The 19,607-nt window shown below is 38.3% G+C and overlaps 3 protein-coding genes across 5 annotated transcripts; 2 read left to right on the forward strand and 1 right to left on the reverse strand.

The window, feature by feature from the left end:
• Positions 1 to 1,843: 1,843 nt before the first annotated feature.
• Positions 1,844 to 4,376, forward strand: LOC137745408 (pentatricopeptide repeat-containing protein At3g04760, chloroplastic-like). The gene is made up of 2 exons (XM_068485358.1): positions 1,844 to 1,886; positions 2,244 to 4,376. The coding sequence occupies exons 1-2, from the start codon at positions 1,844 to 1,846 to the stop codon at positions 3,977 to 3,979; spliced, it is 1,779 nt and encodes a 592-aa protein (XP_068341459.1). The 3' UTR covers positions 3,980 to 4,376.
• Positions 4,377 to 4,492: 116 nt separating this feature from the next.
• LOC137744736 (uncharacterized) lies at positions 4,493 to 7,556 on the reverse strand. Of its 3 annotated transcripts, XR_011069622.1 has the most exons (7): positions 7,214 to 7,556; positions 6,654 to 6,831; positions 6,250 to 6,347; positions 6,112 to 6,157; positions 5,764 to 5,874; positions 5,100 to 5,196; positions 4,930 to 4,972 (listed from the first exon to the last, which is right to left on the reverse strand). XR_011069622.1 is itself a non-coding variant. In XM_068484530.1 (6 exons), exons 1-6 carry the CDS (start codon positions 7,445 to 7,447, stop codon positions 4,735 to 4,737), a joined length of 747 nt encoding a protein of 248 aa, XP_068340631.1. In that variant the 5' UTR covers positions 7,448 to 7,556; the 3' UTR covers positions 4,493 to 4,734. The 3 variants fall into 3 exon arrangements, 1 of the variants encoding a protein (XP_068340631.1); XM_068484530.1 differs by lacking the exons at positions 5,764 to 5,874; positions 6,112 to 6,157 and adding an exon at positions 4,493 to 4,788 and having other exon boundaries at positions 4,887 to 4,972; XR_011069621.1 differs by lacking the exon at positions 6,112 to 6,157.
• A 3,616-nt stretch (positions 7,557 to 11,172) lies between these two features.
• On the forward strand, positions 11,173 to 19,100 carry LOC137745063 (putative lysine-specific demethylase JMJ16). The gene is made up of 12 exons (XM_068484933.1): positions 11,173 to 11,888; positions 12,591 to 13,081; positions 13,198 to 13,269; positions 13,449 to 13,526; positions 13,694 to 14,212; positions 14,295 to 14,519; positions 15,020 to 15,181; positions 15,775 to 16,143; positions 16,328 to 17,672; positions 17,781 to 17,884; positions 18,039 to 18,236; positions 18,329 to 19,100. Exons 2-12 carry the CDS (start codon positions 12,776 to 12,778, stop codon positions 18,659 to 18,661), a joined length of 3,711 nt encoding a protein of 1,236 aa, XP_068341034.1. The 5' UTR covers positions 11,173 to 11,888; positions 12,591 to 12,775; the 3' UTR covers positions 18,662 to 19,100.
• Positions 19,101 to 19,607: the final 507 nt, after the last annotated feature.

Raw genomic sequence — 19,607 nt, forward strand, 5'->3', positions numbered from 1 at the left:
ATCATAAACACAGCAGATGTGCGGTGCCAACCTTCTGATACCGACATATGTACATTTTTGTATTCGAACGATGAGCAGTTGAAGACTGCCAATCTTTTGATACTATGATTATTTTGAGTACATGATACTATGAACTTATGTTATTACATCAGCTCTGTAAGAACATCAGCTCGTGTCGGAACCTTTGAGTACATGATTATTTTGAGTACATGATACTCGTGATTACATCAGCTCGTGTTATATTTATGTTATTAATCACACCAAGGGTACTAGTTTTTATGTCAAAATAGGAGATATTTTTCCCTCTGAAGAGATCATTTGGCTAGGAAATTTATCGTTGTCGGAAATTGAGTTCAATTTGGAAGAAAGCGATTTGGTCCATGTTATTGCACATTGTCCGGTGAAGAAAATAGGGGTACGTTTAGTATGCGACAAACTTATGACTTTCGAAGGTTCGTTATTTGAGTACCATTATATCCCTTACGAACGGGCCTTAGAAAAAATTTCTAGCAAAGTTGATGATTTTGATGGGGATTATGAAGATGATGATTTTGATGAGGATGATGACAACACGATGAGGATTTTGATGGGGATTATGAGGAGGATTTTTATGAGGGTGATGAGGAGGAAAGGGTACAATACTAAGATGAGGACCAACAAGGTGCGGAAGGCAATGATGAGGGCGATCACGAGGTGGACCAAGCGGACGACGACTATGTAAGCTAGGAAACTTTCTGGTGTTGACTATATAAGTCAACACCTCATTTTTTGTCATGTAACATGATTGATGAAAGGATAATGTATAAAGGCATCTTCTGATTATTAAGACGTCTTAAACTTAATCTTGTGTACTTACGGGATAAATTTTATTCTCGTTCTCTAAATCAAATAAAACCGATGTAAACGTAGTTACATAAGTTAGATATTTAGAATGGATATGCGCATTTTATACACCTGAATTCAAATTTTATCCGCAGTTTATATTAGTTTAATCTTATAACTAATTGATTGTATTAAAAAAATTCAAACGTATTCTATTTTATGGATTCATTATTATAGTGATTTCAACGTGAAAACAGAATGTCGGATTTTGACCATCTGACGTCTTCCTCTTCTTTTTAATTGGACTTGGAACGAGCAATCGATCTCACTTAATGAAATAAGGTTTTTTTTATTTGTATTCTATTTTTATTGTCGAGTTTGTAGTAAGTTCATCATACATTTTCTGAACTAAAACTTAACTCTCTCTTGTTCGTTAAGGGAAGACTGAAATGGAACAAATACAGCACAAGTCAATCACCGTACAAGGCCTAAAGCTCCACAGTGCCGACATCGGAACCCATTGGTTGAGGGAGAGTTACGGAAATACGAGTTTAGGACACATTATATTTTGCAAACTTGTAACTTCTTCCTCTTTTCGTTATAATCGTTCAAATTATAATAATAATATATATATGTCTTACATCATGACTAATACACACCATATTATTGAAGAATGTTTTCTTATCTGTATTTTTAGAGTATCAAAGCAGCCTTGCAAAAACACTGTGGTAACATGCACCTTGCTAAAATTTCTTTGCAGTTAGGTCTGGCTAGTGGATTACGTCACTCGTCTGGCCATGCACATAAAGAGCAACACACGCAGATCCCACACAAGCTTATGCTTGACCCACCCTAATGCAGGCGGTAGTGCTATGTTGTGCGGCGAGTGAGGAAAAACTTCAGTAGGGTAAGTGCCCCCGTGTCGGCCCTACCTTGCCTACAAATCCCCCTGTATGTGGAGTTCTTCGGTCCGGATGCCCATGTCGAGTGGCTATCCGACCAAAGACCCAACGGGTGCACGATGAACAGTGAGTGGGGCCAGAATACAAGAGAGGTGGGCCCGGGTGAGATGTTTTTGTCTTGGACGGAGCTTCGTATTGGATGGTAGCACAAGTCCGATCTCAAGGCAGGTGACCTACATGTCGGACCCAAAAAATTCTCATTTGGTTGGGCCAAGTTTCGAGTTCACATTTATGTCCCGGCCCAACACCGAAAACCTCAGGTAGTTACAACGTGCGACAAGATTCCTTATCCTATCCAAAACACGTGTCCGAAATCTAACCGGAATCCTTTGTCCATGATATCAACATGTTTCCAATTTGGTCACCTTCTCCATGCAAATCTCCAAACTTTCTGCAAAAACAATCCCTCCATGAGAGCTGAAAAATCACCTCAACAAATCCTCCACCAGTGACAAACAGTTGCCGCCAAGCTGTTACCTCAGAGCCTCCACGTCACCACCCACCCGAATCCTTCCTCCCACCAAACCAACGCCGGGAGCTGCAGGGTTTGCATTCTATCAAACGGCGGAAACCGCCGCAGAAAACCGCCAAAGGCGGCAGCTTCCGCCGAAGCAAGAACGACCCAGTTGCAGAACAATGATGTCAAAGAAACCCATTTGATGAAAGTTCTCAACAGGTCCTGCAAAGCAGGCCAGTACAATGAAGCACTCTACTTTCTTGAGCTAATGGTTAACAAGGGGTACAGGCCTGATGTGGTTCTCTGCACAAAGCTCATCAAAGGGTTCTTCAATTCGAGGAACGTCGAAAAGGCCGTTCGGGTTATGCAGATTTTGGAGAAGTATAGTGAGCCTGATTTGTTTCCGTACAATGCGTTGATCAGCGGGTTCTGTAAGGCGAATCGGATTGATTCAGCAAACAAGGTACTTGATAGGATGAGGAGTCGGCGATTTTCACCTGATGTTGTTACTTACAATATCATGATTAGGAGTCTTTGTGGCAGGGGGAAGCTAGGATTAGCTTTGAAGGTTTTGGATCATTTGGTGAAGGATAATTGCAGGCCGACTGTGATTACTTACATGATTTTGATCGAAGCAATGATTCTTGAAGGAGGAATTGATGAAGCCGTGAAGCTTTTGGATGACATGTTATCTAGAGGGCTTAAACCTGACATGAATACTTACAATGCAGTTGTTAGGGGAATGTGTAGAGAAGGGATGCTGGATAGGGCGCTCGACTTAGTTAGGAGCTTAGATTCGAAGGGCTGTTCGCCTAATGTAGTCTCGTACAACATTTTGTTACGAGCGCTTTTGAATAGGGGTAAATGGGACGAAGAGGAGAAGCTAGTGAGCAATATGCGTTCGAGAGGTTGTGAACTGAATGTGGTGACTTACAGCATTTTGATTAGCACGCTATGTCGCGATGGGAAAGTTGATGATGCTGTGAATGTGTTGAAGATCATGAAGGACAAGGGATTGATGCCGGATGTGTATAGTTATGATCCACTGGTTTCTGCTCTCTGCAAAGAAGGGAGATTGGATTTGGCGATCGAGTTTTTGGATGACATGATATCGGATGGCTGCTTGCCAGATATTGTGAACTACAATACAATCTTGGCTGCTTTGTGTAAGAGTGGAAATGCTGATCAGGCTTTGGAAATCTTCGAGAACCTCGGTGAAGTGGGATGTCCTCCGAATGTGAGCTCTTACAACACAATGTTCAGTGCACTGTGGAATTGCGGAGACAGAGTGAGAGCGCTTCAAATGGTGTCGGAGATGGTAAGCAAAGGAATTAACCCCGATGAGATTACTTACAATTCGCTTATATCATGTTTGTGCAGAGACATGATGGTGAATGAGGCTATAGGGTTGTTGGTAGACATGGAAAGTGGTGGCTTTCAGCCAACAGTTATCAGTCACAACATTGTTCTTCTCGGGCTGTGCAAAACGCGAAGGATTGTCGATGCCATTGAAGTGCTTGCGGCAATGGTTGAAAAGGGGTGTCGGCCTAATGAAACTACCTACACTTTGTTGATTGAAGGTATTGGATTCGCAGGATGGCAAGCTGAAGCGATGGAGCTTGCCAACTCTGTTTTTAGTTTAAGGGCGATTTCCGAAGATTCGTTCACGCGTTTGAATAGAACCTTTCCCATGCTTGATGTTTACAAAGAGCTTACTCTATCTGAGATTAAGAACTAGCTTTTGCTTTGTAGCTACAAAGAGGGATTAGAGTATCGACAAATTCATGTTTTTCGTTAACGTAGAGAAAGGCAGACATTCAGCGGCAGAACTTCCGGCAAGAAAAAGAAAGAGAAGATACCAAGAACTAAATGGAAATGGCTAATTTGAAGATGAATTTCTTTTGTGTAGAATATATCGTTTGTATGAAGGAAAAAAAGCAGAAAAGATTTCTGGCAAAACGTTCTATCTTACCGAAGTTGTAGATTCTATACAACTTCAACTAAATTAAAAAGGGATGAGCACGGTTTGGTTTAGCCTGCTTCGTTAATATAATTGATTTTTTACGGGCGAGAGAATGAACCAAAAGAGGAAGAGAGAAAGTGGCGAACATAAAACAAGTAGAGGAAAGAGACATTATCCGTTCGACCATTGTGACATGTTAACTCAATGAAATTGAATCAAGAAGCATTTAGTTAACACGATTCTTGATTTTCAATTACTGAATGACAAATTTAAGCTGAACTTGAAACATAAAGAATCCAACCACTTGTATTAGGCATTTGTTGTACCGAACCATGTCCCAAACACACTGAACCACATTTCAATATACTTGATCGAACCTATTTAATTAGTATTTAAAAGGATCCTCCACTAATCCCCGTATAACACACGAAAAAAAATACACGTCGCATACTATCATTCGTTCAAATTATCATCATTAAGCTTCACTGCCCCAATTTCCATATTCACGACGTCGCCCATGAGTCTCTAGCTCACTTGTGCAATATACTCTTCTTCGAAGGCTTTGGTTTCTTGTGAGTGTGGTTCTGCCACAAATGAAATAAAGCAGGAACACTTGGTAAGTACAAATTACCTTTTGGAAAGCCATAAATTTGAAACTACGCTAAACAAATGGAAATGGTACCTTTTGTCTTTCTAGTGCGTCATAGTCTATCCTCTCCCTCCAGTTACTCTTGCGTAGTTTGATTGGCCGATTGCCCACATACTTACCTGGAATTATTGCAGATTAATTATATACAACCATTATCATACAAGTAAAAACATATCAACAACCTCTATGATTCTTAGTACTATCAACGAAAAGTAGAATCACCATACGAGTTAATATTTTACACACCATTCATTTCCTTTAGTGCTCCGGCCAGGTCAGATGGGTTGGCAAAGCTAACAAATCCAAAGCCCTTGGTTTTTCCAGTCCTCTTATCTCTGACAACCTAGAGATGGTGATAAAGCAGACAGATATAAGTTTTAAGATTTCAATAACAGCCAAAATTCACAAATTCTATGAGAAGTAGATGAATCAAAACGTAGTGAAAAACAGCAAAATCCACGAAAGGTTATAAGAATGCAGGCACAGTCAAAATAAGGAAAACAATTGGATTCTGAGACAACCAACCAAGTATCAAACAAAAATGAGAACATCAAGCAAAGCATCTACATACTAAAGGAAAAAACAAAGTACCCTGTACAGTTTTTATGGTGTTCTAGCTAGGATCCCCATTGCCAAATACCACACTCCAATCACCCCCACACATGTTACACCACCACAGCGGCAATAAAATGTAGGGGTTAAACAGTTTTCAACTAAAGTCGTTAATTCTTTTTATGGTCATGGGTAGAAGGAAAATTTCAAAGTTCTCACAAAGATTTCATTGACCAACAAAAATTATTGTAGAGTACCATCTTTCCAAGCCCCAAAAGCAGGGCTGCACACCGACCCCTAAGGTTCATAATAATATCAAAATATTGAACCAGCTTGGAAGCTCAATCGGTTCACTAACCTGACTCCAAATTCGTTCATATTGACCCAACAAGCAATAATTCAAGGTCGCCCGTGAGTCAGGTCAAATTCAACCAACTCAACCTCCAAATGTTGATTCCAGCTGTCCAACCTATATTTAATGGTCAAAACTGATTTTAACTAACTTTGAGATCTCAAAATTAAACAGCAAGTGCTTGAAAAATCACATAAGTTGATGTAGGTTGTCAGTAGGCATCTTACAGTCAAATGTTGTTAGAAGTAAAATGAAAAAATGCATCATGACAACTTTGACCATTCCAATATGTAACTTGTAGCTACTTGTACGGTTACACATCCAACCAAAATATAAACAGCAGATGAGACCTACCTTAGAATGAATAAAACAAAGTGCTTTGTGCTCTTCATATAAAAATCTGAAGATAAAATTTAAGTTCACACCAAGCAAACAATTTATAATAAAAAAAGAACTTTAAGGAAAAACAAAGGAGATGAGGCAGACACTTACTCTTGCCATGTTAAAGGATGGAAATCGTGAAAATGCTTTTGAAAGAACATCATCATTCACCTCATTACCAAGATCGCCACAAAAAAGTCGATAATCATCTGCAAAAGCCAAAACCCAACAGAATTGTAAGGCATTAGTATGCGTTCAATTGAAGAAAAGTCAGGTAAAACAAAAATGCCATTCTTGTGAGAGAATAACTTGCTCAGAATCCAAAAAACTAAAATTATAACTGAATCCCATGAAGAGTAGGATTTTAACAAGGTCTCACAGTTCTAGTGTATCAGTGAACTAAGTAGCCAAAAGGGAAACCTTCAAAGAAGATAAACTGAAACGGGACACAATCATGAAACTGAATTATAACAAATATTATATAAAGGAGCATTTAATTATGAAACCACACATACTTTCTGGCCATTCTGCAAGAGTTGGGTCCTCCCAAGCCTGCCCGGCAGCTTTACGAGGGATAGCTTTCTTCTTAGCTTCCGCTTTGTGCTCAATTTCGCTGTTTGCAAGAGCAGCCTTCACACTCTCGAGAGCCTCAGGTGTAATCGTCTGCGCATCCCTTTGAAACAACTGCTGAGCCTGTTCATTTACACCAAAACAAATTATACACATGAAACTTACACACCAAACAACTTCCCCTAAATTAGCAGAAAATGATACGTAGCTCCATTACTTATTTCAAAACTGAAAATCTCAAAAAGCCTTCTCTACATTTTCAAATTGTGGTAGTTCCTCAAACAAGAATCCCAAAAATTATAGCTCTTTAAAAGCAAAAATAACATGAATTCCTTTTCCACAAAAATTACACTTTTCACTAAAGCATACGAATTTCCGATACGAAGCAAAAAGCCATTCCATTTATTCTCAATTATTCAAGAAATCAAAGACATCAATTATCAAACCCTAAGCGTATGAGTATGCTAAGTGTAAATGTACATAAAGACGCGTCCCGAAAACAGACCTGCTGATACTGCTGAGGAAGAGAGTAGACACCGGCGACCGGAGCCGGAGCCGGAGCCGGGGCCGGGTAGACGGACGGAGCGGGTGGCGCTGCAACGGCGTAAGGCGCGGGGTACTGGGGTTGCTGGAGGTGGAAAGGCATGGGGAAGTAGGACGATGACGAAGAGGCGTTCGCGTATGTGAATTGGGAAGAGGTCAACGGAGGAGCTGCGGACGAAGACGGTGGGTTCGCCATGGCCGATATCGGAATAAAGGTAAAGCTAGGGTTTTGAATGGTACGACTTGGGGGCGATCGGGATCGTAATTTCAGATATTTCTAGAGCTTTGCGGTTTGCTTTTAACGGTATTTCTCTCTCCGATTTTTACGGAAAAAAATGATTTTATAAGACCAATTAAAAAGACCAAAAGGCCCAACAGAAACCCCGTACGAAACAAAAGGAGAGACCCATTCAACAAAAGAGCAAGGGGGCCAAAAGGCCCGCTACTACTCTTGAACTCGTTTAGAAATGCTTTTTCAAAAAACAATAATGTTTAAAAATATTTAAAGAAAAGTTTCCAGTACTGTTTGCTTTAACGAAAAATTATATTTTTACACTAAAAAATCAATCTGGGACTATTCACTTTACCATTTTTTTTGTCCTTATCATTAAAACTCAAAGTTTTCAAGTTATTTTCATTAGTTTTTCTTAATGCTTAAGCGTTGTTAGTTTTAGAGGCATGTCTAAATTTTTAATAAAAATACAAGTGTTTTTACAATCCAAAAACACTTTCAAACCTTTTGTGGTAAATATATTTAGAAGCTTTTTGGTTTCGTGGAGTTGTTTTAAGCTATTTCGAAAGCACTCCCAAATATGCTTGTGGTTGTCTAGAAACACTTTGTTACTAGTCTCATGATCTAGTGATATTTCCTTTCACTTTGTAAGAGGACGCCTCAAATATAGATGTGAATTTGATACCTAGCTAGCTTATTGCGTGACTCAACGTAAATATGAGTCTGATACCTAGTTGGCCTTGTAAGAGGATGACTCAAACATAAATAATGTCAATAACATCTAATTGGGTCTCCGTATGCATAACCACTAAATGAATATTTCATATTCATCGCCATGTGTTAATCACGTTATGTAACAACAGTGAGACATTCGTTTTTACGCAACTGAGTGCTTGAAAGTTATTCTGACTCATTGGAGTGGTCAACTTTTTTTTTATGGTCAACTAATCACCAATGAATGAATAATAGTACTATATCTATGTGTCGTAAACAGAAAGAAACCATTTTTCTTATGAACAATGCCTTTTGTCTTACTTTGAGGGGCATAAGGTCACGAGGTTGGAATTTTGTTTTCATGTATGTGGAATACAAGCCATTGTATAACGTGTCATCATAATATTAAGTAATTATAAAATACATTTTTAATGTTTTTATTCGTATTGTAATCAGTGGCAGAGTTATGATTTTATGGATACGTAGACCTCTCACATGCTAGGTAATTTAAATTCAAAACATGATAGATTGAGTAATTTGCATAAAAATTGAAAGACCACAAATTCAACCGAGAGAGTTAAAAACATTATACAAACCTAGAAACCTGAATATGATCTTAGAAGTAAACATGAATTTTTTTAAGTATAAGTTAGAATAACGAGGGGAAGTGAAGGTTGCATTGCAATAAGAGGAATGGAAAGAAAAATAAGGTTTGACCTAGAACGGAAAAGAGTTTGGAGTAAGTATACATTTGAATTATAAAGACTGATATATAGTAGAAGTATCTGTTAGAGTACCAAAAAAATAAAAATAAACAAGATGAGTCATAAAACATTATGATCCTTTAGTGAATCTGTCTATGTTATGATATATTATGTGTCGTCTTCTGCTCCACGTACATGAGAAAATCTTTCCACGAGATTGTTATTGGTATTCAAAGACATTTTCCTATAAAAAAGCCATAAAACTTCTTATACGTTAAAATATGAAGTCCCTTGCGCTCATGAGTTCTTCGTGTGCAGACTGTATCAAATTTGGAAGACGGCTAAGTTGAATAAAATATTTATCTTGTTTTAAATATTTACTCCAATTAAAGTGAGAAATAAAAGGGATCAACCGTTAGGACCAATCAAATCACGTGTTTTATAGGGGGACGAGGATTGTCTGCCCTCCCACTTCCAATGTCCTCCTGTTTTGTGTGGTCACGGTTAAGCCACGTCAACATTTTATATTTTTTTTATATAAATAATAAGACAAAAATAAATAGTAATATAAAATATTGATGTGGCTTAACCGTGACCACACAAACAAGAGGGCACGGAAGGACACCAGAAGTGGGAGGGCAGAAATCCTTGTCCTTTATAGGGTCTCCAATTATAAACGTTTCAATTGACGTGTCTTGATGCTTAATCGTTTTTTATATATATTTTCTTGGTAATTTTGAGTGTTTGAAATCGTCAAGGGATTTGTCTTTAACAACTAGTTAATAGACATTAAAAATAATAACTATGACTAGTTTGAAAGTATTTTTAAAATGACTTAAAGCGTTTTTGGTGAAAAGATTTTGGAACAAAACTTTAGTAAAAATGCAAGTGAATAATGTAAAAGCAACACTTCAAGTGTTTTTAGAACCAAACAACATGTTCTCTAAAAACGCTTTTAATTATTTTAAAAGTACTTATAAATGAGTCCATAGTTTATACTTCAATTATATTTTCAATACTATAAAGTCATTTTCTTATATTAAATAAACGAGATTAATGTCACATGTTATACATGTGTTTGAAATTAATTTATAGAGAAAATATATAAGAACATAAAATGTGAAGGTTTCATTGGAAAAAAGAAGAATATAAGTAAAAGAAAAGTGAGATTGTATTAAATCAGCACAGTAAATACATGAACATACGTTAAAATTGATTATCTTCACAAGCACGATTTTTTATTACAACGAGTAATTCTTCTCATACCTTAACAACCAAATATAAAGTACAAAAAAAAAAAAAAAAAAAATCAACACAGGGTGATCTAGTAGTTGGAACGAATTTCATGTCTATATTTTGCATAGCTTGTTATGAGTTTGATTTATGACGTTTAATGAATCATACTATACTGATCAAAGGAGACTAAAATGCACATGTTAGGCCATCTTCAACATAAGGGTCTAGAGGGTCATAGGGCTGAAAATAGCAAAAAAATTGTCTTCAACCGAGAGCCAGGCCAAAGGGCTCGTGGGCCTTACAGGACAAAAAAGGGTTAAAGGGCCAACCGGCTGGTCCAAACCAGCCAGCCCTGGACGGGGCCACATGATGACATCATTTTTTTTTTTTTTTTTTTACAATTTTTTTTTTGGGCCAAAATTTTCTAAAAAATATTTAATTATGAGTTTAGATTTTTTGGGGCGAGAAAGGTGATTTGGTCAAAGTTGGGGTGTTCATTTTATAAGCATGTTTCCTTGCTCATTCGTCTCCCACGCCCGATCTGGGACAATCATAATGAGTGTAGTTGTAGTTCCTTTCATAAGCATGTTCCTTTCACAATTTATTTTAAATATTTAATTATATTACATTTAATTTGTTTGGCTCTTTAGCCTTTGGTTGAAGACGGTTTTTTGTGACAGGGCTAAAACAAGCCCTATGACCTTTTAGCTCTCGGTTGAAGATGATAAGAAATATGGTTATGCACTATTCATTAAAATATTAATTTCTTGAAAAATCAGAAAGCTAAAACGAACCTTCTAACCAACTTTCGATTGAAGATCGTCTTAGTCTTCTGGCCTCCGAAGCCCCAACTGGTGACACACTGTCACATTTACATTCCTTGCACGAAACAACGTGTTATTCCCAAGGGCGCCCATGGAATTTAACATTTTCCTTTCGATAAAATCTCCCTGGTTTCTACACGGAATCCCTAAGCAGCGGACCAACCAAACTCAGGTAATTATTAAAATAAATTCACCTACTTTTTGACATTACAAAGTAATCAAAATCCGGTATTTATCCAAAAAAAAATCATCACATAAACAATATCCCCAAAATTCTTCTTCCAATAAAAAAGGAAAATTAAAAACCCTAATTTTAATTTCCAATTGATTTTTCAGAAGTCCTAACTGTTATCATATCATCTGTTATTTGTCAGCTTTAATAAAAAGGTACTGATTTTACACCAAACAAAGATTAAATGGCACTGAATCAATTTCCAAGCCTATTAGGGTTAGGGTTTCCTCCAAATTTGGAATTTTAGCCCCAAATTATGGTTCAAGCATTTTTGTCCTTCTTTTTCCAGATTTACCCTTGCCCACAGTTTCTGGATTTTACTTATATACTAGTCTCAGATGAAATTCAAGGCGGTTTGAGAGGTTGGCCTTGATTGTCATTTATGATTTTGTTGGGGTGGGTACCCATCCCACACCAATTATTCTGTGGCAAAAGTGCTTTCTGTTTTCTGTGCTTTTTGTCTCTGTGGTGTTAGAATTAGGGTTAGGGTTTTTAGATCTGTTCAATCAGATTCACTTGTGTTTAATTTCATACGGATTTGAGTATTTTTGTTGAATTTTATTTTATTTTTTGAGTCAGTTTTTGGATTCAATTTTTGTGGAATTGATCTGGTTTCTGCAAACACTGGGTGTGGTGATTGAAGTTTGAGCTGGATTGAGCTCAGTGGGGATTGCAGAATCTTGGACCATCACGATGTAAGCCCTAATTTCATTTTAATTTAATTAATTTTCTTGTAATTTGACTTTTTGGGCAATCTTATCGGTATCTGCAATTCTGTCTGGTGCTACAAAATTATGGATAAAATACAAATGCCTGGTGTTTTTTACTGACTAATTTGATATATTTAGTAATATTTCAATTCAGTTGAGAAATTTCAAGTAATATTTAATGGAATTATCATAATGTCTTATCATCTGTTTAATTTGTTTGTTTTCATGAATGCATTTGTGTATTGTGAATGAATGATTTGTGATGATAGTTATTTATGAGATCGTTCTGATTTCGGATCATGAGTTTACTGGAGCTGATATATATGATCTTCAACTGCAATATCTTTCTACTGCTAAAATTCGTTATTACAGTTACGCGTTTGTTTCCTTTTTTTGTTTTTGTTTTTGTTTTTTTGTCAAACTATAGTTTTTGTTACATTAGATGTTAGATTAGCTACTGATGGGGTTCGAACCCACGCCAACATGCCAGGTCTCTGGAAAATATCTTCTTGTTCAGAAATTGATGTTAGTGTGAATAGCAATGTCTCTGGAAAATACACTATAGTTACAGTCCTATGTGCTGAATTTGGTGTACCCAAAGTCTGTTAATGCTAATGAAGCCAAAGAAACTTAGTTTACTGAAGCATGCTTTCGAAACCCTAAGATGTCTGTTTTTCGATTTTGCAGACAAAATCTTTGGGTTGTTGCTAGCCTACCTGGTTCGACTTAGTAGTAGGATGCAAAGGAGCAGTATTTCATGACGTTGTGGTTCATAAGCCAGAAGATAAGCGATCATCCTACTTCATAAAGATTGATTCTTTCCACGTAGACGAACAGATTGGAAAATTCTATCGGTTTTAATATCACATTAGATGGGGACCGAACTCATGCGAGTTTGCATAAAAGATGATAACGAGGAGTTTCCTTCAGTTCCACCTGGATTTGAGTCATTTGCATCTTTCAGCTTAAAAAGGACAAATGAAAGTGCAAAAAAAGATATTGAAAACAGAATAAGTTGCTCAGTGACTGCTAGTCCTTCCAATTCACAGTCAGTTCAGATGGAGACTGACGTTGACAATGACGAGGTTGCAAAGAGGTCTGTTCGACGCAGACAATGCATAAACCATGGGCGAAATAACAAGTCAGAGGATGAGTCTGATTCAGACCGACTTGAACAAGTAAGTTTTCAAAGATCCTCTGATTTTATGGATTTTAATCATTTATATGCCATTTCTCTACTAGAATCCTGTACATGTAGATGGTTTCTCACATACCACTTTTTTTTTTTTTTCAGAATTGTCCCCCAAGATCTGTTCTTCCCAAGGGGGTTGTACGCGGATGTCCACAATGTAGTAATTGCCAAAAGGTTAATCTTCAAACTTCACGCCCTTTACTCTTACCCTTCTATTTGCTTGGTTCCTTTGTAATCTTTTATCATAAGTATCTTGCTTTTACCTTACTCATGTGAATCGACAAACTGTCTGGGGTTTTGGTTTTTTATTCTGTCTTCAAAGTTATAGAATTGATGATTAAGTGTTTGAACAGGTCTCTGCAAGATGGCATCCACTGGAGGGTCAAAGGCCGGACCTTCAGGATGCTCCTGTATTCAGACCTACCGAGGAGGTGCAACTTATTACTTGTGGAATTTGAGTTATTACAGTTTTGGAGTTTGTTGACCTATTCGTATTCATCTTACTTGTAAATAAAAAAGTTGAATTTTTTTTTTTTTCAAAAAGGCTTTCATTTTTGAAGAAATTGGCTTTCTGACTCAGTTTGCTACCTAATTTCAGGAGTTCAAAGACACATTGAAATATATAGCAAGCATACGCCCTAAAGCCGAACCATATGGTATTTGTCGCATTGTTCCTCCCTCTTCTTGGAGACCTCCCTGTCCACTCAAGGAAAAACCTGTTTGGAGTACCTCTAAATTTTCTACTCGAGTTCAAAGAGTCGATAAACTGCAAAATCGAGATTCAATGAGAAAGGTTCCTAAAAGCCATAGTCATATGAAGAAGAAAAGAAGAAGATGCACACGGATGGGGGCTGATCGCCAAAGTGGTGGCAGAGGATCTGAGGATGATGGAGGTTGTGAGGCTGAACAGTTTGGGTTTGAACCTGGACCAGAGTTTACTCTAGAAACATTTGAAAGATATGCTGATGATTTCAAGGCTCAATACTTCGGCAAGAACGAACATGTTCCTAGGATAGGAGGTAACTTTGCTAAACTTAAAGAGTGCTGGGAGCCATCTGTAGGCAGTATTGAGGGTGAATATTGGCGGATGGTAGAGAGACCTACTGAAGAAATTGAGGTATGAGCAATACCAGCTTCTCTCTCTCTCTCTCTCTCTCTCTCTCTCTCTCTCTAACCATGGTGCTCGTAAACTGCTCTAGGTTCTATATGGTGCTGATTTGGAAACTGGAGTTTTTGGCAGTGGCTTTCCCAAGAAATCCTGTAAGGATGCTTTTCCTTCAGAAGAGCAGTACATAAATTCAGGGTGGAACTTGAACAACTTTCCCAGACTTACTGGATCTGTTCTTTCTTATGAAAGCAGTGATATATCTGGTGTTCTGGTGCCATGGTTATACATAGGGATGTGCTTTTCTTCCTTTTGCTGGGTAAGACAATTTTTCTTCCTGGTAACAGATTAATCATCTGTCACCACCACTCATCATAAGGTCAACCCCTGCTTGCATATTGCATGTGCTAGCACGAGTCTCTCATGTATTTTGTGGGATGTAATATTATAAATCACATCTTGACCAACTTATTTTGCAATAAGAAAGTAAAATAATCTATGTTAGGTGTGAAGATTCACTATTCTGGTTTTCATTTCATTGTCCATTGACCACATTCTATCAATTGGATTTGTATTGAGATATGTTTGTAAGTGGTGAATGGTGAAGTGTTTCAAATCTCAAGGTGTTGGGAACTTGGGATTACAAATTCCAGTTATTCATTCCTAATTAATCAAAACCTTGAAGCTTCTTTGAAAGCAATGCCTGCATTCATTTCATGCAGCCGGCTTATTTCATATTTTTGCATGAGGCCATAGCTTGTATATGTGAGACATATTATTGACGGCTGATTCCTCTTCCTTTTTTGTTTCCGAGAACAGCATGTTGAAGATCACCACTTGTACTCTTTAAATTATATGCACTGGGGTGCTCCAAAGTTGTGGTACGGTATCCCTGGTAAAGATGCCTGTAAATTTGAAGAAGCAATGAGAAAGCACCTCCCTGGCCTATTTGAAGAGCAACCTGACTTGCTTCATAAGCTGGTGAGTAACAGCTCCTGGTCTGCGCTAATGTGCTGTTTGAGATTTAGTGATTGTAGGTGGCTGTATTTACTCATTTGCTCCAGTATGCGGCAAAATATGTATGTTATATGCTTCTGGTCTGTGCTCGTTACTTCAATATGGGGCTAAATTTTAACATCACTCAAAGGTTCCCTGGAAGAAATATCACCTGGCATTTTGTTGAAAAGACGGACTGAGGGTCAATTTATGACAAGACCTATATGTAATCAGGATATAACAGTTTATTTTTAAATGGTGTACCCTTCGTTGACTCTTTTTCATAGCTAGCCTTTTTGTCATGCAATTATGGAATAGATTCTTTAATACTGAAGACTTGGTTTTACTTATGAGATGGATAACTTGAGTTATCTTACATCTGTTCTGTGCTATATAAGATGGACTTCCGTTATGGATCTTCTATACCCTTTACATTTCTGCAGGGGTTCAAATATAATATCTGTATTTGCAATTACTAGTTGTCATTTTTTACAAGTTACAACTGCAGGGTTTCAACCATAATATCTGTTCTGTGAAATTGTCTAAATCATGATCGTCTTCTATGTTTGTTCATGCAGGTCACACAGCTTTCACCCTCCATTCTGAAATCTGAGGGGGTACCTGTGTATAGATGTTGTCAGAATGCTGGAGAGTTTGTTTTGACCTTTCCTCGAGCATACCATTCAGGGTTCAACTGTGGTTTTAATTGTGCCGAGGCTGTGAATGTAGCTCCTGTTGATTGGTTGCCCCATGGGCAGATCGCTATAGAGCTATACCAGGAGCAGGGACGAAAAACATCCATTTCTCATGATAAATTGTTGCTTGGGGCAGCAAGGGAAGCGGTGAAAGCACATTGGGAACTCAATTTACTGAAGAAGAATACTCCAGATAACTTAAGGTGGAAGGATGTATGTGGAAAGGATGGGATCTTAGCAAAAACACTCAAGGTAAAATCTGCTTTCTACTTAGTACCGTGCTTGCTTATTTGGAAAAGGATGTGAATATTGATTTCATTTGATGATACTTTGGGTAATCTGGTTGTTGAGCTGGCTATTTCACCAGCAAATATTCACTCATTATATAGCTGAAATGTCTGTTTTCCCCTGACATTCTATAATTATTTTTGCCTAGGCACGTGTTGAGATGGAGCGTGCAAGGAGAGAATTTCTCGCTGGTTCTTCACAGGCATTGAAGATGGAAAACAATTTTGATGCCACCAATGAGAGGGAATGCAGCATATGCTTTTTTGATCTGCATCTGTCAGCAGCTGGTTGTCATCATTGTTCCCCAGATAGATATGCATGCTTAAATCATGCAAAGAAATTCTGTTCATGTGCTTGGAACGCCAAGTTTTTCCTCTTTCGTTATGATATGGATGAACTAAACATTCTTCTTGAGGCATTGGAAGGAAAGTTGAGTGCAGTATACAGATGGGCTAGACTCGATCTTGGTCTGGCTCTGAGTTCTTATATTTCCAAAGACAATAAAGTTGGTAAGATATCTTATTCCTCCAAAAGTGATATACTTACAGAGGCTAGATCACAGCTGCAAAGTAAATACTTCAAAGATCCTCTAGGAACAGAAGTCTCTAAAGAGAGTCCTATGAGTTCAACTGAGATCATCATTGAGACTTCCTCGCAACAGAAGAGGAAAGCTTTAGAAACTTTTGGTCAAGTTAAAAGAGAAGAATCAGGTCTTAACAGTTCCAAGTCAAGAATGCAGGTTTGCCAGTTGTCTCAAGAGGACACGTCATATGCTGTGACCTCGGATGCAAAGGTATCTGGGAGAAATATGGCTTCAGTTGAGGATGTTATTGTTCTTAGCGACGATGAAGGAAACGACGACCCAACGAAGCCACTTTCAGATAGTTTGAAAGAGATATCTTCTGCTAACCAGGTAGAACTTTCTAAGAGATTGGTCAGTTCGGATGGAATAGCAAGCGCACCTAATTTTGAGAGAGAACCAATCTTGAATACACCAGGGACTGATGCAGCAGTGATGGGTGAAAAGGTTATCAGTCCATTACCTGGTGGAGAAAAAAAGGATTCTTCATCTCACCCTGTACATGTGAAAATTGAACAGGATCGTGGTGAACAATTAGGATCTAATCCACCAAACCTCTCTATCAAATTAGTTCCTGTTAAAGCAGATTGTGGCCCAAACACTAGTGCTATCATTGAACACAAAGTTGCTATTTCAAGGAGTGACCCACAGCCATGTGCCAGTGTAAAACTTGAGAATGAGGACAGACATGAAAAGATGGGAAGAATTGCCGATACAACTTTAGCAGACAATGTACGAATGACAACTGGAACTTCGTCATCCAGCCAAAACAATTTGGACCGATATTACCGCCAAAAGGGTCCCCGAATAGCGAAGGTGGTGCGGAGAATCTCCTGCGTTGTTGAGCCTCTGGAAATTGGAGTTGTGCTATCTGGAAAGTCATGGTGTAACCCCCAAGCCATTTTTCCAAAAGGTAAGCTGCATTTGCATTCCTTGCAAGTTGCGACTAATGCATTTGAGATACTGCCCCAACCAAGAAGATCAACATTCATGTAATTCATGTTTGTTCTGCTCGATGCAGGATTTAGGAGCCGGGTTAGGCACATGAGTGTTCTGGATCCAACTGTTATGTGTCATTATGTCTCAGAAGTACTGGATGCTGGACAGGGTGGACCACTGTTCAAGGTATACCGTTTTTAGCTTGAACAAATTCGATAAGCTCCAGGCAAAACAGTATTTAAGTAGCGACGATCCAAGAAAACCTGTCTATATCTACATACTGTGATTAAAAGTGCTAGTTATTTACTTGATCTATTATGTTATTTTTCTCTCCCTTTAGGTTTGTTTGGAGCATTGTCCAAGTGAGGTTTTCATACATAATTCAGCTGACAGATGCTGGGAAATGGTGAGAGAGAGAGTCAATCAAGAAATCACGAGGCAACATAAATTGGGAAAAATGAACCTTCCTCCTTTGCAACCACCGGGGAGTCTCGATGGCTTTGAAATGTTTGGGTTTACTTCACCTGCTATTGTACAGGTAAATTGATCAGAGAACTAACAGTTAGTTCTCCTTTGATACGACTCATGTGGATTGAGGCTTAGAGTTTCCGTTTTTGCTTTCTTGAACAGGCCATAGAGGCAATGGATCGAAATCGTGTCTGTTCTAAGTACTGGGACTCTCGTCCCTACTCCCGACTTCAAGTACAGATTCCACGGAAATCTCAATCCAAAGAAAGTAGTGAAAATTGCAGTACGATGTCAAAGGAAAAAAGTGATCAGGAGGCCTCCGACAATGATCCCGTCCCTGCTGGAGTTGATACAACACTCAGAGGCCTATTCAAGAAGGCTAACCTAGACGAATTAAACTCACTGTATAGCATTTTAAGTGACAATCGGCAACCTGCTGGTCGAGGCCTGGTCACACGACTTCTTAACGAAGAGATTCACAATCGTCCCACATGATGCATTTGTTGGTTTCACAACGATCAGAGACCAAACTTGCTCCGCCGGTTTTTAACTGTAAATTCTACTTACCGATTCCAGGTTGTATTGTACATTTATCACTCAACCTGTTCATTCTTTGTGCTAGAAAAAAAGAGAGGGGAAAGGGAAGAAAAGGCTTATTCTTATGTAGACACCGGAGATTCTTGCTTTTGTCGGAATGTCTGTGTGTAGCGCGGAACAAGTTACGGATTGTTGGTGGATGACTCCAACTTGACGATTTGGCGTCCGCGCATTGTTTCTCGTAGTTGTTGGTCGCCGGAAAATGTACCGTCCCCGCCCCTGGTTTTGGTTGTCACTTGAGGATACTCGTGCGAAGAAAATGCTGTGAGTAGATGAATGGATTATGGAACATGGTGGTTCAAGAAGACCATTACAAATAAAAATGAAATTCCTTTAATCCCACTGTTGCTACTTCTAGTGTCACGTGATGAGTAATACAAGGTAGCATACATTGAGCTCGTAACGAGTGTTGTACGAAAAAAAGAGTGTGACCAGTGCTATACGAAGAAGGGGATCCTAGAGAATTTTTTGTGTGCGATTGTTGGATCGTGTGTATTTTCTGAGCACTTGGCTCTCCCAGTGGTCCCCCTCTGTGTGGGTTGCTCTATTCCAACGAACAAGAATTCTTCCGACTTGAGAGTAATGTTACACTTACAGACTTACTATAATTTTGAAATCATATTTGTATCATTTTTCCTAATAGAAGTAGATTTCACCAACACATTGGGTCTCATTTCTATTAGAGAGGTGATACAAATGTGGTATGAAAAACGTGATAAGAGTATCATTTTTGCCGGCTTGAGGGGTTAGCTAGCTATTGTGTGGTTATTGGTGTAAACCTTGGCCTCCCCATTGTGTGGGAAACACAAATTGCACTTCAAATCTTAAGACATTAATCCGCATT

This window comes from Pyrus communis, chromosome 9 (assembly GCF_963583255.1).
Source record: "Pyrus communis chromosome 9, drPyrComm1.1, whole genome shotgun sequence".
Classification (NCBI taxonomy): Eukaryota; Viridiplantae; Streptophyta; class Magnoliopsida; order Rosales; family Rosaceae; genus Pyrus; species Pyrus communis.

Bases quoted from the DNA above. Each gene is read 5' to 3' on its own strand.
- LOC137745408 (XM_068485358.1), top strand. From the start codon at position 1,844: ATGAACAGTGAGTGGGGCCAGAATACAAGAGAGGTGGGCCCGG. The intron at 1,887-2,243 runs GTGAGATGTTTT...AGTGACAAACAG, and splicing joins TACAAGAGAGGTGGGCCCGG to TTGCCGCCAAGCTGTTACCT.
- LOC137744736 (XM_068484530.1), bottom strand. From the start codon at position 7,447: ATGGCGAACCCACCGTCTTCGTCCGCAGCTCCTCCGTTGACCTCTTCC. The intron at 6,832-7,213 runs GTCTGTTTTCGG...GTAAATGAACAG, and splicing joins TTCCTCAGCAGTATCAGCAG to GCTCAGCAGTTGTTTCAAAG. The intron at 4,973-5,099 runs GTGTGTAAAATA...CAATAATTCCAG, and splicing joins AGCACTAAAGGAAATGAATG to GTAAGTATGTGGGCAATCGG.
- LOC137745063 (XM_068484933.1), top strand. From the start codon at position 12,776: ATGGGGACCGAACTCATGCGAGTTTGCATAAAAGATGATAACGAGGAG. The intron at 14,213-14,294 runs GTATGAGCAATA...AAACTGCTCTAG, and splicing joins GACCTACTGAAGAAATTGAG to GTTCTATATGGTGCTGATTT. The intron at 18,237-18,328 runs GTAAATTGATCA...TTTCTTGAACAG, and splicing joins CTTCACCTGCTATTGTACAG to GCCATAGAGGCAATGGATCG.